Source organism: Capricornis sumatraensis, chromosome 4 (genome assembly GCF_032405125.1).
Source record: "Capricornis sumatraensis isolate serow.1 chromosome 4, serow.2, whole genome shotgun sequence".
Taxonomy (NCBI): domain Eukaryota; kingdom Metazoa; phylum Chordata; class Mammalia; order Artiodactyla; family Bovidae; genus Capricornis; species Capricornis sumatraensis.
The window spans coordinates 120,959,081-120,986,914 of record NC_091072.1 but is presented as its reverse complement, the minus strand read 5'-3'; the positions used below and the strand labels follow the sequence as shown (position 1 = coordinate 120,986,914).

Below are 27,834 nucleotides of genomic sequence, written 5' to 3'. Positions count from 1 at the left end.
TAGTAGAAATAAAAATTCATTTTTCATTTACCATGGCAATTGTAGTAGCAATGCAAAACCAACCCTAAATGCAAGTTTTTGTTTTTGAGATATAAATGACATAACATTTATGTTAGTTTCAGGTGTAGAACATAATGATTCAATATCGGTATATAATAAGTCTATTACCACCACACATAATTGGACTTCCCTGGTGGCTCAATTGTTAAAGAATCCACCTGCAATGTGGAAGACCTGGGTTCAATGCCTGGGTTGGGAAGATCTCCTGGAGAAGGGAACTCCAGTATTCTGGCCTGGAGAATTCCATGGACAGAGAAGCCTGGCAGGCTACACAGTCCATGGGGTTGCAAAGAGATAGACACGACTGAGCAACTTTCACTTTCACCACACATAGTTACAATTTTTTTTTTCTTGTGATAAGAACTCTTAAGATCTATTTTCTTAGCAACTTTCTATTGTTACCATGCTGTATATTGCATTCCCATGACATTTATTTTATAATTAGAAGAATGCAAGCTATTTTTATAACCAATTGTTTTGGCTATTTAAAAACATTTAAATAAGTTATGCAAGCATTTTAAGTAAATAACGTTACTTTATAATTTTTAATATGCTATTTAAAAAATATTTCTTCTATACAAATATGCAAGAAAGGGCATGCTATTGGAGAAGGAACCTGAAGGTAAGAACTAGGAAGAAAAAAGAAAAAAAGATGGCTTTGATTCTGAAACCTAAGGCTGTTTAAGAAGAGGCCAAATAATGACATTCTGAACAAGGTGACTTTGTGTTTTAAGCTGCAAATATTGAAAGAAATCAGCAGGTGGATGCAGTATTGCTGAAGAGAAACGTTACAGACTGAGGGCTTGCTTTCTCAGAGGCTTCCACTAGCATTTGATTAAAACTTTTTAGTTGGTATGGACTTCCCTGGTGGCTCAGACGGTAAAGCGTCTGTCTACAAATGCGGGAGACCCAGGTTTGATCCCTGGGTTGGAAAGATCCCCTGGAGAAGGAAATGGCAATCTACTCCAGGACTATTGCCTGGAAAATCCCATGGACAGAGGAGCCTGGTAGGCTACAGCCCATGGGGTCGCAAAGAGTTGGACACGACTGAGCGACTTCACTTTTAGTTGGTAAGACCTTTTGGTAAGGATCTTAGTCATTTTTACTGTCTTAATGGAGACATTTATAGGAATTAAGTTGCTGTGAATATATTTCCCCTTAGGATAAAGTTCATCACTTTATGAATGATGTCCTAACGGCACAACAGTTTCCAAACAGGAGAGACCTGCACACTTGGCTCAGTGGCGCATTTCACGTTTTCCATGTATCTGATAGGCAGATAAATGGAATTTAAGATACTGTCTTCCAGTCTTACATCTTCCTTTGTCAGGACTGGGGAGAGATTAGCAAGTCAGGAATAAAAGTCAAGGCTGTGAGATAATCTAGTAAAAATCATAACCACAATAATAATAAAACAAAAATAACAACTCTTCCTCCTACTTCTATCATTAGGAGGTATTGGCATAGTATTAAAAATTTTATATATTAATACAAACATTATCTAAGCAATAGCTTGCAAGAACCTTAAAAGGAAAGTACTCTTTGGGTCCCTTTAAGGCAATAAAGAACACTTCCACTTTTGACTCCCTTCAGAGGGAAGAGACGACTGGGAGACTGGCTACAGCAATTTTGTTGGGCTATGTCTAAAATCATTCTAATGTGTTTGTAAGAAAATGCTAATGATAGCTATCAATTAGATCTGGTCCAGCAGATCATCTATTTGATCATTTATTTCAAAAGCAGAAAGACAAAACTTACTTGAAAACAGCTGATAACTCTTGTGTTTCCCTAATTCTGTCAATAGTTAGGTTTTATGATGGCTGAATTCCTATTCTATAAACTCCTTAAATGGTAGATTGACTATGGAAATATTTCATTTCTTAATTTATAACTTACAAGTTGCCTTCTTCAAAATATGATATGAAATGGCTTACTGGCCAAATTTCATTTCTACCTGTGATCATAGCATGCGTCAGAAGTGGCTAGTGGAAACCTCCACTGCCTTGTCCGGGTGGCATGAATGGCTGGCTTCTGCTCACATCCCTCTGACCCATTCCATTACCCTGTCACCTTTATCCCCTTGGCTTGCAGCACTTGCTCCAGTCTAGAAAGAGGAAACTTCAGACACACCATACTCGGATAAATGCTGAAATCCAGCTATAGCTTTGCTCACTGGAGAATGTGCCTCTCGAGTGTTTGGCACCTACCTCATATTTAAAAATAGATTTTAGCTATTTTTACCCATTTTATCAATTAAATGAATATAAATCATATCAAGTACAAGAAGTTGATGACATTCTGTGTATTGTCTATAACTTGGACAGCTGGTAATGACTCCTATACACATTTGTTGTTGTTTAGTTGCTAAGTTGTGTTTGACTCTTTGTGACCCCATGAATCGCAGCCCACCAGACTCCTCTGTCCATGGGATTTCCTAGGCAAGAATTCCTAGGCAATTAATACCACTCCAGTATTAATTGCCATTTCCTTCTCCAGGGTATCTTCCCAACCCAGGAACTGAACCCATGACTCCTGCTCAGCAGGTGAATTCTTTATTGCTGAGCCATCTGGGAAGCCCTATACACGTTAGGTCCAATGTTAAATGCACTGTTCCTGCCCCTTTGAATTCAGGACCAGAGAAGTTGCATGTTTATTTTACACTGAATCCTCAGGGGGGAAAATCCTTTGGGGAAAGGAAAAAAACTAGAATTACACAAACATTTCAGAACTTTAAAAAAAACTTCATAAGTTTCTAAATATATGAAAGGGCAGAATCGTATACTAGAATTTTAACTTTCTCCTTGATTATTCTGATTCTCTTCCCTGAAAACTCTTAAAGAATTAAATGATGAGGGTTTCTGATAGCAAATAAGTAGGGGAACAGACAAATTCTCTTGGCATAAGGGCTTCCTCATGCCCTGGTGCCTTCCTGTCTGAAATGCTCTGCCATTCTGCCTTTCTGTTGGTGAAGTCCCACTCATCTTGCATAACCAGCTCAAATATTACCTCCCTCTGCCAAGTGTCACTCTTTCTTTTCCCCTCATTACAATTAATCACTCCTTGTAAACTGGTGTAACCTTTCAGGAAGGCAATTGTCAATATGTGTTAAAAACTTCAAACATACTCACTTTTAGTAAACTTCATTAGGAAATAATCTGAAATGCAGATACAGATTAACATGATGATAGTAACTACATTATTTATAATACTAAAAAATAAGAAACCATCAATGTCCAATGATGGGGGAAGACTGGTTAACGGCTGTCACATTTTCATATACTGAGGCATCCACAGAAGAGGCACAGCAATGCCTGAACTGACAGGGATTTTATTGGTCATATAGTTCCCTCATCAGTTAAATGGGATTATATAAGATTGGCAATTGTGTGCTAGGCCCACAGTAGTTCTCAACATATAGTAGTTACTACTATTATGATTACTATGCCACCAGTAAAAAATATATATTTTGCCATGCAGTGGCATGTGAGATCTTAGTTCCCTGGCCAGGAACTGAACCCATGTCCCTGCAGTGGAAGCATGGCATCCAAACTACTGGACCACTAGGGAATTCTGTTTAAAAATATCTTTAATGTTATAAGAAAATGATTCATGCAATGTTACTGAAAAAAAGTTGAATATCTATGTGTTTCTGCTCACAGATACAAGGAAGGGAATGTGACTAGGGAGTTTGGGAGAAATGATGGGATATAATGTATGAATGGGGATTGCTACTTTGTATTTTTTTTGAACAGCAAGCATGTATTTATGCATGCTCTTAAAAAACAAAAAAAAAGTCCTCATAAATAAAGCTACATATTCAATTTGATGACAGCTATGTATACACATGCATTAAAAAATTAGAGAGTAGAAACAAAATAATAACAATAGATGGACTGTGGGCTTTTTTCTTTCTTGATTTCCTTCTAAAACATTTTTTCTTTTTTAATTTCTCAAATTTCTTATAATAAACTTATAAAAAGATTTTGCAAAACAGTTATGGCAGTCACTGCTTCTGTGATGAGATCTGAAGTAGGCATGGAAATAAAACCAGCCTAAAAAGGGTCTTACAGAATAAATTATGGGATTTGTTCTTTATACTATAGGCAAGCAGGACAGATATTGGAAAGGTCTCCTGGATGCTGTGAAGAGACTGGGCTTAGGTGTGGATAAGAATGGAGGCAGAGAGGTTAATTAGGAGTCAGCTGTATTAACAAAGATGATGGTGACAGGGATCAGAGCATGGTGGCACTGAGTAGGGAGAGAAAGTGTAGGTAGATTCCAGACATGTGTAAGAGCAGCATTAACAGGACCTGAAGACTGCATGAATATGAGAGGTAAGGAAAATAGAAGGTTCAAAGTCTGTCCATATTTTGGTATCAAACTACCTGAGTGAATTACCACTCAGAGAGGAGAGAGCTATTATTTCAGGGCAAGTGTTGTATGATTATCTAACTGCATTCTCACAACTCAGTAGTAGGACTATTATTTTCAGCTTAAAGGTAGGAAAGCTGAGGTTGAGAGTGGTAAAGTATAGGTAATTAGGGTACTGGGATTCACACTCAGCCCCTGGCTACTCTTGAGAGTCAATGCTTGAACCTCTCAACTCAGCAGAAAGAACAAGTTTAGAAGGAGGACTGGGTAGTTGAGAAAATGCAGCAAGACGACGTGTTGTTTTTTAGATGAGCTGGTATTGAGCACAGCAGGATGCCTAGGAAATAGACAGACATGTGGTTTGGAACCTGGGGAAAGACTGGAGATGCTGTGAGTCGTTAGCACTGAGATCACATTAGTGGAAGTCAGAGGAGTAGATGAGGTCGGTCAGGAGATGGCGTCAAATAAGAAAAGTCCCAGGAAAACATCTAAGAAACATGAACATTTAAGGTACAGGTTGAGGATAATTTTTTTTTTTTAATAGAGGAAGCCTGAAGGAGCCAGAGAGATGGAAAAAGAGCCAGGAGACTCTGGGCCAAAAGAAGAAAGTTTCAAAAAGGAATGAGGAATTGATGGTGTTAAATGTTGAATCTTATATAAAATAATCACTGAAAAGTTGTCAGTGGTCTTAAAACTTTTTTTTATTTAAAATATTGACCTTTATATCCAAATTGTTGTTGTTTTTAGTAAATACATTAAAAAATATATATTATCATTCTTAGTATTAATGGGGTTTTGTGAGTGCCCTTGGGTTATATTGTCACAATTCTTAGATTTCCTATCAAGCATGTATGTGTTTAGGTTTCATATAGTTTTCATGTTTCACTATTCTCAAAACCTGTCTTTGTTTTAGCTTTATCACACTGAATAAGAGCTAAGAAGGAAAGCACAGGTTTAATCTTACGTGTAAGCAGAATGATATTGATAGTCAAATTAGTTATTTAAGAGAGTGGAAATCTAGCCCAACTTGGGTAACAAGAGAATATTTCATGTAATCCCACATTATAAAATGAAAGCATGTATAAAAGTGCTCAGTTTTAAAAATTGGGAATAAAAAAGATTTGTGTATAAAGAAGGTTTATTACTAAATATACTATTAAAAAAAAATCCTTATTTTTTCCATGGAATAAACATAGACAAAGGGTCAGTGAGAAATACCCAAGACTTATATAACTTTTAAAAGTAAAAGTATATGGAATAGATCTTTTGAAACAATACATAATAGATATCATGAAGAAAAAGACTGACAAATTTACTTCATAAGAATTTAAAATTATGCATAATGAAAGATATTATAAGAAAAGTCAGGAAACAACATTGTCACATATGTAGGGATGGGCTAATGTGCATAATAAAGAACACTTACAACTCATTAAGAAACAGGCAAACGTCTTAGAAAAATAACATGAGTTAAACAATGACAACTGACTGAATAGATATGAAGTCAAAAAATATAAAAAGGTGCTGATCTTCATGAATAATGAATGACATGCAAGTGGGGAAAAAAAAACCAGTGGAAGCTCTGACTTACTACCCAATCTGTAGGATTAATCACATGCTCTTTCTCCGCTGTGAAATCCAGATTTTGAGTACTGTTGAAGCTGGCAGGTTAGTATATGTTGGCCTTTGGACTCTTATTTATTCTGTTTACCAAGAGCAAATTAGGTTTGTTACCCAATGCATTTATGCCAACTGTACTTGTTACTGTAATCATGTAATTTATTTACCTATTCTATGTATTTATCTATTCTGAAAAAGCTCTGTCTCTCTGAAAGCTATTTGAATGCTTTAGAAAGACTAGATAAAGGTGAAGAGCTTTGAAAAGATCTGTAATTGGTTGTAACTGGAAGAAATTAACCTAAAAGGCTAGGTAAAAATATAAGAATCTAGAAGGATATGAACTCCAATGAATTAGGGCCATTAGGTTCTCATTTTACTCCAAAAAATCTAAAAATGGCAAATGAAACATAATGGGCATAGTTTATATATGAAAAACAATGACAAACTCTGTGTGTTTATAATATTTTAAAAGATTTTCTCTGTAATTCTGATAACCTGATCAGTGATTGTCTTGATTCCAAAAAGAGGAAAATTTATAATATAAAGAAATACCTTTCTTTCTGCTTATCAGATTAGCAAAAATGAATGAAGAAGAATCATATCTTATGATAATGGTGCATGTAAACAGGCACTTTGACACCATGTTGGTGGGAGGGTACATTTGTATAATTTAGGGGAAGATTTATAGCAAGTTTTTATCAAAATTAAAAATGACTCACTAGTAATGAGGACTGGATTTACCTACCACTTATATGGTTTTAAAAACCAGACAAAATATACAATTGTTTCAGTAGCTGGACATGAGCCGATGATGGACAGTGATCCCTAAGAGATGGCGAACAGGTAAGGAGAGCACTACTGCTGCCTCAGGTCACAGTCCTGAGAGAGACCCCAGGCTGTGGTGTTGTAAGGGAAATCTCAAGTGGAATTCAACAAGCAGAGCTGAGAAGAGTGAAGAATACAAGAACAAGGCAGGACGAGTACTAGCAAGAAAAGTACTGCATAGAAGGAGAACTCCTGAGATCTGCAGAGTCCCTATTTAGTATTCAGTGGAGTATTTACCAGTTTTATCTTTGTGAGGAAATTGCCTGAGGCCAGGGAAGTAACTGTCTAAATAGTTACTGCTCCTCAGGCTCACAAAGGCCTGTGAACGGTGCCTATTCTCACCAGCCAGCCAGATAGACAAGGCTAGTCAAAGAACTATTTTACCAGTATTGCATATGTTCAGAAACATGTTAAGTATGGACACAGAAGATATAAAAATAAGACTAAAATTTAATTTCTAGATATGAAAATTATAATTTATAAAATAAAAAGTACACTGAATGAAATAATGGCATATTCAACAATGCAGAAGAAAAGATCGGTAAATTTAAAGCATAGAAACTGAATTTACCCAAAAAGAAACATACAGGAAAAACAACTAAAAAAGAAACAGAGTACGCACAAACTGCGGTACAACTTCAAGCAGCCTAATATATATGCAATATATGTAATGGCAGTTCTCAAAGGCAGGACAGAAAATTTCCTAAGTAAAATTTCAAAATTTGATGAAAAGTAAAAATCCACAATTTTGAGAAGTTTAATGAACTCTAAACCACAAGAATGGTCAGTGGTTTTCCCTACTTTCTTCAAATTAAGTCTGAATTTGGCAATAAGGAGTTCATGATCTGAACCATAGTCACCTCCCAGTCTTGTTTTTGCTGACTGTATAGAGCTTCTCCTTCTTTGGCTGCAAAGAATATAATCAATGTGATTTTGGTGCTAACCATCTGGTGATGTCCATGTGTAGAGTCCTCTCTTGTGTTGTTGGAAGAGGGTGTTTGCTATGACCAGTGTGTTCTCTTGGCAAAACTCTATTAGCCTTTGCCCTGCTTCATTCTGTACTCTAAGGCCAAATTTGCCTCTTACTCCAGGCATTTCTTGACTTCCTAATTTTGCATTCCAGTCCCTTATAATGAAAAGGATATCTATTTTGGGTGCTAGTTCTAAAAGGTATTGTAGGTCTTCATAGATCTGTTCAACTTCAGCTTCTTCAGCATTACTGGTAGGGGCATAGACTTGGGTTGCTGTGATATTGAATGGTTTGCCTTGGAAACGAACCGAGATCATTCTGTCATTTTTGAGACTGTGTCCAAATACTGCATTTTAGACTCTTTTGTTGACTCATCTTACATGCTAGTAAAGTAATGCTCAAAATTCTCCAAGCCAGGCTTCAGCAATACGTGAATGTGAACTTCCAGATGTTCAAGCTGGTTTTAGAAAAGGCAGGGGAATCAGAGATCAAATTGCCAACATTTGCTGGACCATTGAAAAAGCAAGAGAGTTCCAGAAAAACATCTATTTCTGCTTTATTGACTATGGCAAAGCCTTTGACTGTGTGGATCACAATAAACTGTGGAAAATTCTGAAAGAGATGGGAAAACCAGACCACCTGAACTGCCTCTTGAGAAACTTGTATGCAGGTCAGCAAGCAACAGTTAGAACTGGACATGCAACAACAGACTGGTTCCAAATAGGAAAAGGAGTACGTCAAGGCTGTATATTGTCACCCTGCTGATTTAACTTCTATGCAGAGTACATCATGAGAAATGCTGGGCTGGAAGAAGCACAAGCTGGAATCAAGATTGCCGGGGAAATATCAATCACCTCAGATATGCAGATGACACCACCCTTATGGCAGAAAGTGAAGAAGAACTAAAGAGCCTCTTGATGAAAGTGAAAGAGGAGAGTGAAAAAGCTGGCTTAAAGCTCAACATTCAGAAAACGAAGATCATGGCATCTGGTCCCATCACTTCATAGCAAATAGATGGGAAAACAGTGGAGACAGTGGCAGATTTTATTTTGGGGGCTCCAAAATCACTGCAGATGGTGACTGCAGCCATGAAGCAAAAGGACGCTTACTCCTTTGAAGGAAAGTTATGACCAACCTTCTACCAGGACTTCCCTGGTGGCTCAGATGGTAAAGCGTCTGTCTACAATGTGAGAGGTCTGGGTTCAATCTCTGGGTTGGGAAGATTCCCTGGAGAAGGAAATGGCAACCCAATCCAGTACTCTTGCCTTGAAAATCCCATGGATGGAGGAGCTTGGTACAGGCTACTATCCATGGGGTTGCAAAGAGTCAGGCACAATTGAGCAACTTCACTTTCTTTCTTTCTATGACCAACCTAGACAGCACATGAAAACAGAGAGACATTACTTTGCCAACAAAGGTCCATCTAGTCAAGGCTATGGTTTTTCCAGTAATCATGTATGGATGTGAGAGTTGGACTGTGAAGAAAGCTGAGCGCAGAAGAATTGATGCTTTTGAACTATGGTGTTGGAGAAGACTCTTGAGAGTCCCTTGAATTGCAAGGAGATCCAACCAGTCCATCCTAAAAGAGATCAGTCCTGGGTGTTCACTGAAAGGACTGATGTTGAAGCTGAAACTCCAGTATTTTGGCCACCTCATGTGAAGAGCTGACTCATTTAAAAAGACTGTGATGTTGGGAATGACTGAGGGCAGGAGGAGAAGGGGATGACAGAGGATGAGATGGTTAGATGGCATCCCCAACTCGATGGGACATGAGTTTGGGTAAACTCTGGGAGTTGGTGATGGACAGGGAGGCCAGGAGAGCTGTGGTTCATGGGTCACAAAGAGTCGGACTGAACACAGCGACTGAACTGATAACTGAAGCACAAGAAACCTATGGATAACTGCACCAAGGTACAAACTGTTGACAACAACGAGAAAGATAAAATCTTGAAAGCAACTTGAGTAGGCAGGGAGAGACACATCACGTATAATGGAACAATTAGGAGGACAGGAGATTTCTTGTTTGAAACAATGCAAGTGACAGGACAGTAGAGCAACAAGTTTCAAATTGTTATTAGGAGTTTTGTTGCTAGTAAAACAAAATGAAAGCAAAAATGAAATTCTTTCTCAGATATACAATAGCTAAAGTAGTTAATCATCAAAATACTTGTACTATAGTAAATGTTTTAAAAAATTCTTCAGGGAAAGGGAAATGACATCAGATGATATTTATAAAAAGAAATGAAGAGGAGAGAACAACTTAGACAAAATGAACAAAGATTTTGGGCTTTGAATAACACAAACTACCAAAGCTCAATAGGAAGAAACGGATTGTCCAAATAGCCCCATATCAGTTAAAGAAATTAAATATATAGTTAATAACCTCACAAATAAGACTTACAGGTAAAATCAGTTTCATTGGTGAATTCTAACAAACATTTAAGGAAGAAAGAGTACCAAGTCCAATCAGACTCTTTCAAGAGGAGAGGTCATCTTCTAATTTATTCTATGAGGCTAGGAGAACCTCAATCTAAAGCTGGACAAAGACACTATAAGAAAACTACATATTAATATCATTTATAAACTAGCTGTGCAATTTCTTGACAAAATTTTAATAAATCTAATTGAAAACTATAAAAAGTGACAGTACATCAGGACCAAGTGAGTTTTATCATAGGAATGGGATAAGTTTAAAAATCATTGTAAGAGACCATATTAGCAAAATTAAAATTAAAAACCCCAGAAATCTTTCAATAGATGTATATAAAGTATTTGATAAAACTCAAGTCATTCCTTAGTAAAAATTTGTGTGTGCTTACTCCCTCAGTTATGTCCAATTCTTTGCAACCCCATGGACTGTAGCCCACCAGGCTCCTCTGTCCATGGGGATTCTCCTGGCAAAAATACTAGAGTGGATTGCCATGCCCTACTCCAGAGGATCTTCCCAACCCAGGGATCAAACCCAGGTCTTCTACATTGCAGGAGGATTCCTTACCATCTGAGCCACCAGAAAAGCCCTTTAGTAAAAATAAAATCTATTAAATTAGGGATAGAAGGGAAGTTGTTCAACTTGATATGGTGATTTATGAAAAGTCTACACCCATAGGTAACATCAAAGTGAAAGCAAAAGTCACTCAGTTGTGTCTGACTCTTCGTGACCCCATGGACTATACAGTCCAAAGAATTCTCCAGGTCAGAATACTGAAGTGGGTAGTCGTTCCCTTCTCCAGAGGATCTTTCCAGCCCAGGGATTGAACCCAGATCTCCTGCATTACAGGTGGATTCTTTACAAGCTGAGCCACAAGGAAAGCCCAAGAATGCTGGAGTGAGTTGCTGATCCCTTCTCCAGCGGATCTTCCTGACACAGGAATCAAAGTGGGGTATCCTGCACTGCAGACAGATTCTTTACCAACTGAGCTATCAGAGAAGTCATCAAACTTAATGGTAAAAAACTGAAAGCTTTTCCTTGAAGATCAGAAACAACAAGGATGTCCACTCTCACCATTTCTATTCAAGATAGTATTGAAAGCCTTAGCCAGAGCAATTAGGCAATACAAAGAAATAAAAGGCATCAAATTAGAAAGGAAGAAGTAAAATTGTCACTATTTGCAGATTACACGATATTATAGATAGGAAACCCTAAACACATCACAGAAAACTATTAGAACTAATCAACAAATTCAGAAAAGTTGTAGGATCCAAAATCAATACACAAAAATCAGTTGCATTTCTATATACTAATAACAAACTATCAGAAAGAGAAATTAAGAAGACAATCTCATTTACAATTGTACAAAAAAAATAATAAAATCCTAGGAATAAATTTAACCAAGAGATAAAAGATTTGTACACTGAAAATTATAAGGCACTGATGAAAGAAACTGAAGACATAAATAAATGGAAAAATATTCCATGATCACAGATTGGAAGAATTAATACCATTAAAATGTCTATACTACCTAAAGCAATCTCCAGATTCAATGAAGTCTCCATTAAAATTCCAATGGTACTTTTCATGGAAGTAGAACAAGCAGTCCTAACATTTATATGGAACCACAAAAAACACCCTGAATGGATAAAGGAATCTTGAGAAAAAAGGACAAAGCTGAAGGCATTATGCATCCCTGATTTCAAACTATACTAAAAAGCTATAATAATCAAAAGAGTATAACATTGGAAATAAACACAGAGATACAGATCAGTGGAACAGATTAGAGAGCCCAGAAGTAAATACAAACACTTTAATTGACTGATTTACAACAAAGGAGCCAAGAATGCATAATAAAAGATTTTGCATAAGCTGTACAGCCACTCGCCAAAGAATGTGACTGTACCACTATCTCATTGTTTAGTCGCTAAGTCACATCTGACTCTTTTGCAATCCCATGGACTGTAGTCTGCCAGGTTTTTCTGTCCATGAGATTTCCCATACTGGAGTGGGTTGCCATTTCATTTTCCAGGATATCTTCCCAACCCAGGGATCAAACCCATGTATCCTGCATTGCATGTGAATTCTTTACCACTGAGCCATCTGGGAAGCCCAATACATATGCATGCATATGCACATGTATATATATACATATACGTATATATATACACACACACATATACAAGACCGGGAGCTGACTGTGGCTCAGATCATGAACTCCTTATTGCAAAATTCAGACTTAAATTGAAGAATGTAGGGAAAACCACTAGAACATTCAAGTATGACCTAAATTAAATCACTTACGATTATACAGTGGAAGGGAGAAATAGATTCAAGGGATTAGATCTGATAGAGTGCCTGAAGAACTATGGACGGAGCTTTGTGACATTGTACAGGAGGCAGGGATCAAGACCATCCCCAAGAAAAAGAAATTCAAAAAGGCAAAATGATTGTCTGAAGATGCCTTACAAATAGTTGTGAAAAGAAGAGAAGCAAAAGGCAAAGGAGAAAAGGAAAGATATACCCATCTGAATGCAGAGTTCCAAAGAATAGCAAGGAGAGATAAGAAAGCCTTCCTCAGTGATCAATGCCAAGAAATAGAGGAAAACAATAGAATGGGAAAGACTAGAGATCTCTTCAAGAAAATTAGAGATACCAAGGGAACATGTCATGCAAAGATGAGCAGAATAAAGGACAGAAATAGTATGGACCTAACAAGTAGAAACTATTAAGAAGAAGTGGCAAGAATACACAGAAGAACTATATAAAAAAGATCTTCAAGATCAGAGTCAGATATCCTGGAATGCAAAGTCAAGTGGGCCTTAGGAAGCATCATTACGAACAAAGCTAGTGGAGGTGATGGAATTCCAGTTGAGCTATTTCAAATCCTAAAAGATGATGGTGTGAAAGTGCTGCACTTAATGTGCCAGCCAATTTGGAAAACTCAGCAGTGGCCACAACTGGAAAAGGCCAATTTTCATTCCAATCCCAAAGAAAGGCAATGCCAAAGAATGATCAAACTACCACACAATTGCACTCATCTCACAAGCACAAGCTGGAATCAAGAATCCACCTGTATATATATGTATATGTATATGTATATATATATGTATATATATATAGTATATGTATGTATATGTATGTGTGTGTGTGTATATATATATATATATATATATATATATATATATGTATATAGTAGTAGAAAACATAGAAACAGGCTTGCCCAGTAGCTCAGCTGGTAAAGAACCCACCTGCCTTGTAGGAGACCCCAGTTTGATTCCTAGTTCAGGAAGATCCCCTGGAGAAGTGATAGGCTACCCACTCCATTATTGTCTGGAGAATCCCCATGGACAGAGGAGCTTGGGAGGCTACTATCTAGAAGGCAGTTTAAGAACTTAATAGTTGTATTTTAGCTAAAATTATGTTGATAATATATTTTTAGGTGCCTCTGAAGAAATACAGTTTTTGTGCAAGTATTTAATATATTTATTCCTAGATTTCAGAAATGTATTTCAGTACCAGAAAACACAAAACTTGTTGAATCAAATTATTGAACATTCATAGACATCGAAAAGTATATGAACATGTCCTACAGTATCTAATTTTGTGTTTCCATTTCTTTCCCCCTCAAGGGTGACTGCTGGTCATGTTGTAAAGGACTGGAAAAATCCCTTCCAACCACCTTATGATGCTAAGAGCACCCAAAGGAATGACTTTAAAAACCCAACATGTCCATTCTCCAGTCAAATATAGCAAGTTGCAAAAGCTTTCTTGTGGAATAGGTAAGATTAGCTGTTCTCCATGTCTCAGGTTACTCCAATCAAATTAAGATGTACTAGATGTGCTAGCACCTCCGGGAAAATTAGTCCTCTACAGGAGTTGAAAACAGATATGCAGCAAGTGCAGCCCTTGACAAGTTTGTTCCTTATCCCTTCCTGGTGGACAACTTAGCTCCAAACATGTTTAATATAACTATCTTATACCATACCCCCAAATCAAATGAAAATGGATTAAAGACTTCAATGTTAAGACCTGAAACTATAATCTCCTGAAAATATAGGCTATAAGCTCCTTGACCTTGGTAATGGTGATGATTTTCTGGATTTGACACATGAAGAAAAAAGCAACGAAAGCAGAAATAGTGGTCCAGTGGTTAAGATTACATGTTCCAGTGCATAGGGTATGGGTTTGATCACTGGCTGGGGAGCTAAGATTCTACATTCCTTGTGGTCAAAATACTAAACCATAAAACAGAAGCACTAAATCAAATTCACTAAGAACTTTATAAATGGCCCACATCCAAAAAAATATCTAAAAGAAATGAAAAAGGCATCCTATAAATGGCAGAAAATAACTGCAAATCATCTGATAAGGGGTTAATATACAAAATATACAAATAATTCATACAAGTCAACATCCAAACAACCTGATTAAAAAATGAGAAGAGGGCAAGAATAGACATTTTTCCAGAGAAAACAGACAGATGGCCAAAAAACACATGAAATGATGTTTAATATCACTCATCCTCAAGGAAATGCAAATCAAAACCAAAATGAGATGATTACCTCCCACCTGTTAGAATGGCTACTACCAAAAGACAAGAAATAACAGCACTGGCAAGGGCGTGGAGAAAAGCAAACCCTGTACACTACTGGTGGGAATGTAAATTGGCACACTTTGGAAAATGGTATGGAGGTTCCTCAAAAAATGAAAAGTAGAACAGCAAATTTAGAAAACTCAGCAGAGGCCACAGGACTGAAAAAGGTCAGTTTTCATTCCAATCCCAAAGAAAGGCAATGCCAAAGAATGCTCAAACTACCGTACAATTGTACTCATCTCACATGCTAGTAAAGTAATGCTCAAAATTCTCCAAGCCAGGCTTCAGCAATACATGAATCGTGAACTTCCAGATGTTCAACTGGTTTTAGAAAAGGCAAAGGAACCAGAGGTCAAATTGCCAACATCTGTTGGATCACGGAAAAAGCAAGAGAGTTCCAGAAAAACATCTATTTCTGCTTTAGTGACTATGCCAAAGCCTTTGACTGTGTGGATCACAATAAACTGTGGAAAATTCTGAAAGAGATGGGAATATCAGACCACCTAACGTGCCTCTTGAGAAACCTATATGCAGGTTAGGAAGCAACAGTTAGAACTGGACATGCAACAACAGACTGGTTCCAAATAGGAAAAGGAGTACGTCAAGGCTGTATATTGTCACCCTGCTTATTTAACTTATATGCAGAGTACATCATGAGAAATGCTGGGCTGGAAGAAACACAAGCTGGAATCAAGACTGCCGGGAGAAATATCAATCACCTCAGATATGCAGATGACACCACCCTATGGCAGAAAGTGAAGAGGAACTAAAAAGCCTCTTGATGAAAGTGAAAGTGGAGAGTGAAAAAGCTGGCTTAAAGCTCAACATTCAGAAAACAAAGATCATGGCAAAGATCACTGGTCCCATCACTTCGTGGGAAATAGATGGGGAAACAGTGGAAACAGTGTCAGACTTTATTTTTGGGGGTTCCAAAATCACTGCAGATGGTGACTGCAGCCATGAAATTAAAAGACGCTTACTCCTTGGAAGGAAAGTTATGACCAACCTAGATAACACATTCAAAAGCAGAGACATTACTTTGCCGACTAAGGTCCGTCTAGTCAAGGCTATGGTTTTTCCAGTGGTCATGTATGGATGTGAGAGTTTGACTGTGAAGAAAGCTGAGTGCCAAAGAATTGATGGTTTTGAAGTATGGTGTTGGAGAAGACTCTTGAGAGTCCCTTGGACTGCAAGGAGATCCAACCAGTCCATTCTAAAGGAGATCAGTCCTGGGTGTTCTTTGGAAGGACTGATGCTAAAGCTGAAACTCCAGTGCTTTGGCCACCTCATGAGAAGTGTTGACTCCAGTGCTTTGGCCACCTCATGCGAAGGAAAAGTCTCTGATGCTGGGAGCGATTGGGGGCAGGAGGAGAAGGGGATGACAGAGGATGAGATGCCTGGATGGCATCACCGACTCGACGGATGTGAGTTTGAGTGAACTCCAGAAGTTGGTGATGGACAGGTAGGCCTGGCGTGGTGCAGTTCATGGGGTCTCAAAGAGCTGGACACAACTGAGCGACTGAACTGAACTGAACTGAGAACTACAATATGATGCAGCAATTTTAATTATAGGTATTTATCCTAAGGAAACAAAAACACTAACTCAAAAAGATGTATGAATCCCCATGTTCACTACAACATTATTTATAGAGACATGGAAACAACCTAAGTATCCACTGATGAATGAGTAGATACAGGAGTTGTGGTGTATGTGTGTATACACATATATATTCCATATATATACAGAATATTATTCAGCTATTAAAAGGAAGCAACTATTGTCACTGCAACAACATGGATGGACCTTAAAGGCAGTATGTTAAGTGAAATAAGTCAGAGACAGACAAACACCCTATGATCTCACTCACATCTGGAATCTAAGAAACAAACAGAACAAACCAAAGACAAAATCACAGATACAGAGAACAGGTTGCCAGTTGCCAGAAGTTGGGGAGGGAGTTTGAGGGAGGGTACACTGGGTGAAGGGCGTCAAAAGGTACAAATTTACAGCTGTAACATAAATAGTTCTGGGGATGTAATGTACAGCCTGATGACTATAGTTAATAATATGGTACTGCGTACTTTAAAGTTGCCAGACAGTAGATTTTAAAACTTCTCATGACAAAAATAATCTTATAACTATGTGTGGTGATGAATGGTAACCAGATTTATTGTGCTGATCACTGTATAATACATTCATATACTGTATCATTACATTGTATGTCTAAAACTAATATGTTATATGCCAGTTATATCTCAATTAAAAAAACACAAAAGACAAAACAAAAAGCAGGAAAAACTGTTATTAAGAATATTAAAGTACAAGCCTTTCCCTTTCTTCCAAAAAAAGAAAAGAAAAGCAACAAAAATCCCCCATATTAAATTCCTCAAAAAAAATACAACTAAAAAACCTTACAGGTAAAAATCATACTTAAGAATGAAAGCACAACTGAATGCTTTCCCTTATGATCAGGAACAGGGCAACATATCCACTCTTCTCTAACACTGTACTGGAGGTGCTAGCCAGAACAAAATCAAAGAAGACTGGAAAGGAAAAAAAACTGTCTTTATTTATAGCTGGTATGATCTTCTATGTAGAAATATGATGAATCTACAAATATGTTATAAGAGCTAATAAGTAAATTTAGTAATAACACACATACAAAATCAACAGATGAACTGAATTTCTATCTACTATCATGAAACTATCAAAAATTAAAATGAAAAAACCATGACCATTTATAAAAGCATCTAGAAATATGGGACTTTAAGGGCAGATCTGACAAAAGACATGAAAGATCTCTAGAGTAAAAACCAAAAAACACTGCTGAGAGAAACTAAAGACCAACATAAGTGGCAAAATATGCCATGATCAGAGGTCAGAAGACTTGTTTAGATGTCAGTTCTCCACAGATTGATCTATAGATTCAATTCAACCTCAAAACAAAATCCCAACAGTTGGTTTTAAAATATGGAAATTGACAAGTTTATTTCTAAAATTCAAATAGAACTGCAAAAACACCTAGAACAGCCAAAATAATTTGAAAAAGAACAAAGTCAGGGAACTAACAGTACCTAATTTCAAGACTTAATATAAAACTATAGTAATCGAGACAGTATGGTATTTGTATAAAGATAGGGGTCAATGGGATAGAATGCATAGTCCAGAATTAAACTCATGTATATGATTAATTCGTTTTCAAGAGAAGTTCAAAAATAACTCAGTACCAAAAGGATAATCTTTTTGACAAATCCTGCCTAAACAATTGCATATATTGATATACATGTTTTAGCAAAAGGAACTTTGGTAAACATTTTGCAATACATACAAAGATTAATCACAAATGGACTATTCAACAATAAAGTCTTATACTTAAAAAAACTTCTGGAAGAAAATATAGGAGATTATTTTTGTGACCTTTAACAACAGAAAGATTTCTTGGATACACCATGAGAAGTGTGATCCGCAAGGAAAAAACTGATAAATTATACTCCATCAAAATTTAAAACTGTTGAAAGAATGAAAAAACAAAACACAACTGAGTGAAAATATTTCCAAATCATACATACGAAAAAAGACTTATATCCAGAATCTATAAAGAAATATCAAAATTCAATAATAAGAAAACAGAAGACCTAAATAAAAAAAACAGGCAAAAGATCTGAAAACACATTTCACCAAAGAAGGTATCAATATATAGATAACAAGCAAATGAAAAGATGCTCAACATTAGTCATTAGGAAAATGCAAATTAAAACCACAATGAAAAACTACTACATTTTGCCTCTAATTAAGACTGACCATATCAAGTGTTAGGACATAGAGGAACCAGAACTCTCATACATCACTAATGGGAATGTAAACTGGTATAGTTACTTTGTAAAACAGTTTGGCAAATCCTTAAAAAGTCAAACAACTACAATATCATCCAGGTATTCTACTCCAAGGTATTTACCTCAGAGAAATTAAAACATTTGTTTGTAAACATATGTTCATAGCAACTTTATTTGTAATAACTAAAACTCAAATGCCCATCGACAGGTAAGTGGATAAACACATTATGGTAACCACAAAACAAAATACTACTCAGCCACACACACATACACACATACCCACGCCTTTTGATACACACAACCATAAAAGATTTAAGCTGAGTAAAAAAATTCAGACAAAAAAAAATGCGTATTTACTCTATGATACCATTTATATACAATTCTAGAAAATTAAACTAATCTATAGTAACAGAAAGCAGATCATTGACTGCCTGGGGATGGGAAGTGGGTCGTGGAGGGGTAGAATGTACTGATTACCAAGGGGCACAAGGAAACTTTGGAGGTAATGAATTTGCTCACTGTATTGATTGTAATGATGGTTTCACTGTATCAAAACGTATCAAAAATTTTGTCATTTTTAACCTTAATAAAACTGTTAAAAAACAGAACAAACAAAATTAGTGCATTTATATAAGAGAAATCTATGTAGCCGTTTTAATTAACACACACACACACACACACACACACACACACACACACACATAAACACATATATATGGAATCTAGAAAGATGGGACTGATGAACCTATTTGCAAGGCAGCTTCCTGACCTGCATGGCTCAGAGGTTAAAGCGTCTGCCTGGAATGTAGGAGACCCAGGTTTGATCCCTGGGTCGGGAAGATCCCCTGGAGAAGGAAATGGCAACCCACTCCAGTACTCTTGTCTGGAGAATCCCATGGAGGGAGGAGCCTGGTAGGCTACAGTCCATGGGTTTGCAAAGAGTCAGACACGACTGAGCGACTTCACTTCACTTCACTTCACTTTACTTCAAAGGAGACACAGACATAAAAAACAGACTTGATGACACAGTAGAGGAGGGTGAGGGTGGGATGAATTGAGAGTTAACGCTGAAACATACACACTATCATATGTAAAATACACAAGGAGCTCAAATCCAGTGCTCTGTGACAACCTAGAAGGGTGGGATGGGGTGGGAAGCATGTTTAAGAGGGAGAGGACATAGGTACACTTACGGCTTATTCACATTGATGTATAGCAGAAACCAACACAATATTGTAAAGTAATTATCCTCCAATTAAAAAGAAATAAATTAATAGAAAATCTATGTAGGTAGCAGTTTTAAAGAATGAAGGTAGGGGTAATATATACTGAAGATTTCCAAGATACAGTGTTAAATTAAAACAAAGTACTGAGTATTGTAAGTAACCTGTTACCATTTGTGATTTTATTTTAAAACAAAAAGGATATTCAATCAACCCATCCAATAACTGCTTCTACATGCATAAACTATCTCTGGAAAGGTACCTTAAAATTGATGTGAGAGACAAAGAGAGAAGGAGGGGAGGAGGAGGACAGAGAATGGGAGGTTGAGAGAAAAAGAGGGAGATGGAGGCCTAGACTGGGGTTTGGAGTAGGAGAAAAACTTCTATTCACTGCGTACCTTTTTAAACTGTGATTTTTTCCCCCCTACAAACGTATCATTTAAAACAAAGTGACCTATTGATTCCATCTTAGAGGATCTGTCCTATAGCAACACTGGTAGAAATGCCGAAAGATATATGCATAAAGCTATTCATTGAGTCATTGTTGTAATGTTAAAGAAACTGTTTAAGGAAAATAAAAACTTAGAACACATTGCTCACATTTGATATATTTTTTAAATATAGAAAACAATAGCCTAAAATGTACACTCATTTTCTCTCTCTCCCCTCTTCTCTCCAAAAAACCTGAAAATACACAGACTGCTATAAACAATTATCTCTGGAGATGGTTCTAAAAGGAAAGGTCAGACAAAGAAGGGAGAGGTACATGTAGTCATTTATGCTCTAATTTTCTGGATTGCAGAAAATTTTTTTGGTAATCAGTGTATATTTCCTTTTAGATTAAAAGGTCTCAATAAAAGATTATTTTTAATTATTTAATTAATTTTAAAAATAAGCTATGATTGACATGAAAAAAATGAAAGTTAAAGTCACTCAGTTGTGTCCGATTCTTTGGGACCCCATAGATTGTACGGTCCATGGAATTCTCCAGGCCAGAATACCGGAGTGGGTAGCCGTCCCTTCTCCAGGGGCTCTTCCCAACCCAGGGTTCAAACCCAGGTTTCCCACGTTACAGGAGGATTCTTTACCAGCTGATTCACCTGGGAAGCCCACAAATAATTCAATAATTTCAAATATTAAATTAAATTTGGTTTCAGTTTGCAGGATCACCATAATAGATGTGAAAGTATGCTTGCTTTGCACCAGACTTGAGATGATATACTCACCCTTTTCCGTGCTTCAGATTTCTGGAAACACTCATGCTGTATGAAAGTAGCTGCAATAGGAATCTTGGACGGTGGCGTGTGGTCTGCCTCAAGCATACTCACTGCTCGTTCCAGAGTCATCTCCGTGTCCACATTCCTAGACAAACAATCACAGATTCAGCAAGATTCCAAACCTGCTCCCTCCTGCCTGTCAACTTGATCCTCCAAGGGATAACCTGCCTAATATCAGGAAGCACCTAGAACATCTGAGCCTTGGCTCCTGTTCAGGCAAAAGAAAAATTAGCTTCTGAGGTCAGAAGGTATAGGAATCCAGCAGCAGAAACACTCCACTTCTGGTCAGACTAGCTTCTGAGGACACTACTGAATTGAGAAGAAACTTCTCTCTATTTAAGATACATATATGTCTCACATGAAATATAAATGTATCTGACATGAAATTTAAAAGAAATTTGGTCAGAGAAATTAAAAATTATCCCTACCTTGGTAATCTCATACCTGAAAATTAAATACCTTCCCTCAAAAATTATTATATTTTTCTCACAGCTGCTTAAAATCTATTACACCTGAGAATAAGTTTTAAAAGAAGCATTCTAAAGGTGCTACTATTTAATGAATACAGTAGTATATAAACAGTATAAGCCAGGAAAACTGAGTTTGTATGGTTAAAATAAGTTATGACAGAATCCAACAGGAAAGATAATGATTAAATGGAATAATATTAATAAAAAGTCCCTTTTAAATACAATTTAATAAACATTCTGTTACCATTGTAATGACATTCAGCTACAGTCTAAGTAACATACTTTGTCCTCTACTAATTGCAAATGCATACAGTATTGATGAAATCGGATATAGTTTGATACTGAGAAGATAATTTATAGAGAATAAATAAAATTGCTATGAATAAAACAATAACTCCCAAATGTCTCACAAAAGTGGCATTGATTCTCCTTCCCATTTTATTTCTGCCTGGAGGGTGACTAAGTTTAGGCAGCCTATTACCAAGGTGTATTTGTATTTCCTTTTTTATTTTTAAAATTTTATTTGTTTATTTGAAAGATGCTTGCTCCTTGGAAGGAAAGCTATGACAAACTTAGACAGCCTATTAAAAAGCAGAGGCATTACTTTGCCTACAAAGGTCCGTACAGTCAAAGCTATGGTTTTTCCAGCAGTCATGTATGGATGTGAGAGTTGGACCATAAAGAAGGCTGAGTGCCAAAGAATTGATGCTTTTTGAACCGCGGTACTGAATAAGACTCTTGAGAGTCCCTTGGACTGCAAGGAGATCAAATGAGCCAATTCCAAAGAAAATCAAACTTGAATATTCATTGGAAGGACTGACACTAAAGCTGAAGCTCTAATACTGTGACCACCTGATTGGAAAAGCCCACTCATAGAAAAGACCCTGATGCTGGGAAAGATTGAAGGCAAAAGGAGAAGAGGGGGGCAGAGAATGAGATGGTTAGGACAGCATCACTGATTCAATGGACATGAATTTGAGCAAACTCCAGGAGATACTGAAGAACAAGGAAGCCTGGCATACTGCAGTCCATGGGGCCACAGAGAGTCTGACATGACTTAGAGGCTGAATAACAACAACAAAGTATCATCTCAGAGAAACCACACTGAGGATGGCACCACCTTAGGACTGTGGCTAAAGACATGCCTTAAAAGTGACCTAGGGTTCTCTTCGGTGTCAAAGAGGATCACAACTGATTCATTTCAGTTAACAGAGTTTTCTAAGACATTATGGGAAGGTATTTTCCAGCATCTGCTAGCAAGCATGGTGAAGAAATTCTCTCTTATATCAGGCTAACCCACCAATACATGCACCTATGTACTGAGGGGAGGATTTTCATGTTGTGAGTGGCATGTCTGTGTGTGAATGGGTGTGGCACAGGTGAGAGGATAAGAGTAACAGGCTTCATGACTAAAAACTAATTTCCACTGCTTCTGAAACACATGTCCAAACATAGAAGTGTTACCTCATGAGTATAAGGGTATTAAAAATGAAGCAGTTCTGGCATCTATACTGAGAATTATATAATGATCTCATATTTTAAACTTTTATGCCTCAGGAGTCAACTTAATTGGTAAAAGTGTAGGCTATTACCATTAAAACTAGAATCTGAATCACTTTTATTTAACATAAACTCCCTTTTAAAAAGATGGAAATATTTCACAGGCATGGACTCCAATTACAGGGAAATCAAAAGTCAAAAAAATTTTAAGTCTTTCACCATCTACCACTATAGGTGTTTAAATTGATGAGACAGCATTCATAAGCTAAGAATAGCCTTCTGTTTAATACTTCTTTTTTTAAGATTTAGCCATTAATCCATTTCATAAGTCATAAATGACTCAAGAAAGTTTGAATTTCCCAACAAAATTTCCCATCCAAACCAAAATTTCCCAACCAACAAATAATTCCATTACTCTAATCCTTTATTTTCCTGAACATGATTCACAAAGAAGTTCTTCATTCACTGCCAGCCAACCTAATGCTACTTCAATTTATCACTAAAAACAATTCCCAAACAGAACAAAGACTTCCTCAACAAGAACGTCTGCCACAGCTGTCAGGGCATCAATTTTCTGTTGTGTTACTGTCTGTAAAGTCTAACCATATAGCACAGCATATGTTCTGACTTCAGTCTGGCTCCCTCTCTTGCCATCCTCCACCCCATCTCCTCTCCCTCCCCTGATGGACTAACTCTTCCTCCAATCACGCCCGACTTTTAATCCTTCTCTAAATGCTGCATGCCCTTCACAAGCCACTCTCTCTGATGTTTCTAGGAAACCCACCCTTCTACCTATTTCTTATCATTCTTCAAGACTCAATTCAAATATCATCCCTTCTGTATTCCTATCCCCAGCTAAAGCTATTCCTTTCCTCCTCCATTCTCTCTTTACCCAGTGGAATTGGAGTCTGCTCACCCAACACTCAGCAAAGCTAATCTTATGACACTGGGTTGTGCTGAAGGAAAGTACAGTGTTTGTTATAGGACACCCAGCAAGGAGAAAGGGCAGCTCACGCTCAAAAAACAGGATGGCTGTCAGGACAGGATATTTAAAAGGAAAACTAGGGGTGAGGGTTGCAAGGTGCCTAGTCAGCTTGTGGATATTCTTCTGATTCATTCCTAGTGGGGTAACAGAATTACGTTTCAGGAATCTTAACACTCAGCCTTCTAGTTCCAACCAGTGAGCATGTAGTAACCATCCACCATGATTAGGGATCCTAATTTCTGCAAAACAACTCTAAGATACATGTCAGATTGTTATCTATAGTCCTCAGGGTGAACCAGGAGTCCTGTGACTCATGTTCTGATCATTAACTGCTTAAGCTCTTGCTCTTTGGGTCTTAGAGAAAGCCTAGGAGACTAAAGCCTTTCTTCAAACAAGAAACGGGGGACATGGAGGGAATTTTGTACCCAGGCAAGGCCCTGCAGGCTCCTTTTTGGTTTCCTTCAATCTCTCTCTCTTCCTCCTTACTTTCTTCTCTGCCTCCCTTTCTTCCCTCCTCCTTCCCTTTCTGCTCACTTATAAAACATTTCTTGAAGCCTATAGAAATGTGGCTTGGGAGAAAGGGTTGGGGAGGGAAGGATCAGGACGAGCAGTTGTTCCTGGGTTCCATTATCCACTGAATGTATTCTCCAATAGTGAGTCTTTTCAACCACTTTAGTTAATATGTTAATATGATGTCAATACCTTCATCATAAAAATGTAAACAGGAAGCAGTGTAAAGTATTGGTCAGAATATGAGTAATTATAGGAAAAAATTAAAAACATGTACTTTTTTTCTTTGGTATGCAATCCCTCAGCAACCACATTCCTGCCAATAACAACACAGCCCTACCCCAGGATGGTTCACAGATATCAGAACAGCTCTGAAGGTCAAGCAAACACCAAATGATGAATGAAGAGCTCCCTCGTGTTGTCAGATGCTTAGGAAATGCAAACCCTCCTACCTCACAAAGATTTTAGGTGTGATGAAAGCACTGCTTCATAAAGGTGACTTTAGAGTGGATATGAGTTTCTAGAGACAGTTTTGAGGGCATTACAAAAGTCTTAGCTGAAGCAATGAAGTTGTGAACTGGGCTGTTAAAAATAGAAAGAAAGATATAGTTGAAAGAGGCCTGAATAATCAAAGAACTAAAGAAGCAGAGGATGTGAAGGGAAGTTAATATGACATCTTTTCTGTTCTGTGCTGCTCTACATGACAAACTTCACTGGCGATCAAACCAGAGACAGTCACTCATCTTTGTCTCCCTCTCTTAATGCAAAGAGCTGTGAAAAGAAGAGAGGCAAAAAGCAAAGGAGAAAAGGAGAGATACAAGCATCTGAATGCAGAGTTCCAGAGAATAGCAAGAAGAGATAAGAGAGCCTTCTTCAGTGATCAATGCAGAGAAATAGAGGAAAACACCAGAATGGGAAAGACTAGAGATCTCTTCAAGAAAATTAGAGATACCAAGGGAACATTTCATGCAAAGATGGGCTCAATAAAGGACAGAAATGGTATGGACCTAACAGAAGCAGAAGATATTAAGAAGAGGTGGCAAGAATACACAGAAGAACTGTACAAAAAAGATCTTCACAACCCAGATAATCACGATGGTGTGATCACTCATCTAGAGCCAGATATCTTGGAATGTGAAGTCAAGTGGGCCTTAGAAAGCATCACTACAAACAAAATTAGTGGAGGTGATGGAATTCCAGTTGAGCTGTTTCAAATCCTGAAAGATGATGCTGTGAAAGTGCTGCACTCAATATGCCAGCAAATTTTGAAAACTCAGCAGTGGTCACAGGACTGGAAAAGGTCAGTTTTCATTCCAATTCCAAAGAAAGGCAATGCCAAAGAATGCTCAAACTACCACACAATTGCACTCATCTCACACGCTAGTAAAGTAATGCTCAAAATTCTCCAAGCCAGACTTCAGCAATACGTGAACTGTGAACTTCCAGATGTTCAAGCTGGTTTTAGAAAAGGCAGAGGAACCAGAGGTCAAATTGCCAACATCCGCTGGATCATCGAAAAAGCAAGAGAGTTCCAGAAAAACATCTATTTCTGCTTTATCGACTATGCCAAAGCCTTTGACTGTGTGGATCACAATAAACTGTGGAAAATTCTGAAAGAGATGGGAATATCAGACCACCTGACCTGCCTCTTGAGAAATCTGTATGCAGGTCAGGAAGCAACAATTAGAACTGGACATGGAACAACAGACTGGTTCCAAATAGGAAAAGGGGTACGTCAAGGCTGTATATTGTCACCCTGCTTATTTAACTTATATGCAGAGTACATCATGAGAAACGCTGGGCTGGAAGAAACACAAGCTGGAATCAAGATTGCTGGGAGAAATATCAATAACCTCAGATATGCAGATGACACTACCCTTATGGCAGAAAGTGAAGAGGAACTAAAAAGCCTCTTGATGAAAGTGAAAGAGGAGAGTGAAAAAGTTGGCTTAAATCTCAACATTCAGAAAACGAAGATCATGGCATCTGGTCCCATCACTTCATGGGAAATAGATGGGGAAACAGTGGAAACAGTGTCAGACTTTATTTTGGGGGGCTCCAAAATCACTGCAGATGATGACTGCAGCCATGAAATTAAAAGACTCTTACTCCTTGGAAAAAAAGTTATGACCAACCTAGATAGCATATTCAAAAGCAGAGACATTGCCGACTGAGGTCCGTCTAGTCAAGGCTATGGTTTTTCCTGTGGTCATGTATGGATGTGAGAGTTAGACTGTGAAGAAAGCTGAGCGCCAAAGAATTGATGCTTTTGAACTGTGGTGTTGGAGAAGACTCTTGAGAGTCCCTTGGGCTACAAGGAGATCCAACCAGTCCATTCTGAAGGAGATCAACCCTGAGATTTCTTTGGAAGGAATGATGCTAAAGCTGAAACTCCAGTATTTGGCCACCTCATGCGAAGAGTTGACTCATTGGAAAAGACTCTGATGCTGGGAGGCATTGGGGGCAGGAGGAGAAGGGGACGACAGAGGATGAGATGGCTGGATGGCATCACTGACTCAATGGATGTGAGTCTGAGTGAACTCCGGGAGTTGGTGATGGACAGGAAGGCCTGGCATGCTGCGATTCATGGGGTCGCAAAGAGTTGGACACGACTGAGCAACTGAACTGAACTAATGCAAAAGCATCACTCTTTTGTTCTTTGAATTCCTATAGACACTAGTACAATCTAGCACTTGATGTGTCTTATTTTCTTCTTTACAGATCTTCTCTGCTGCTGCTATGTCACTTCAGTTGTGTCTGACTCTGTGTGACCCCATAGACAGCAGCCCACCAGGCTCCCCCATCCCTAGGATTCTCCAGGCAAGAACACTGGAGTGGGTTGCCATTTCCTTCTCCAATGCCTGAAAGTGAAAAGTAAAAGGCAAGTCGCTCAGTTGTGTCCGACTCTTCATGCCCCCATGGACTGCAGCCCACCAGGCTCCTCAGTCCATGGGAATCTCCAGGCAAGAGTACCGCAGTGAGCTGCCATTGCCTTCTTCCACAGATCTTCTCTAGACCTTCATATATCCCATTAAATTTTTATCTCTATGGTGCTTAGCGAAGTGCTGGGGACAGCGAAGCAACCTAATATTCATTTGCTGAACCACCAGTCTATGTACAGAAATCATATTTTCATAAAACTGATTACAGTGTTCTACTTAGTC

General features: G+C 37.8%; 1 protein-coding gene across 2 annotated transcripts in view; it reads right to left on the bottom strand.

Moving 5' to 3' along the window:
• Positions 1-27,834, bottom strand: part of PKP2 (plakophilin 2) — a 91,229-nt gene that overhangs the window by 42,219 nt on the left and 21,176 nt on the right. For both annotated transcript variants that reach the window (XM_068970513.1, XM_068970514.1), the window contains exon 4: positions 21,155-21,290. In XM_068970513.1, the coding sequence (XP_068826614.1) occupies positions 21,155-21,290 (136 nt within the window). The remainder of the gene's footprint in view (positions 1-21,154; positions 21,291-27,834) is intronic.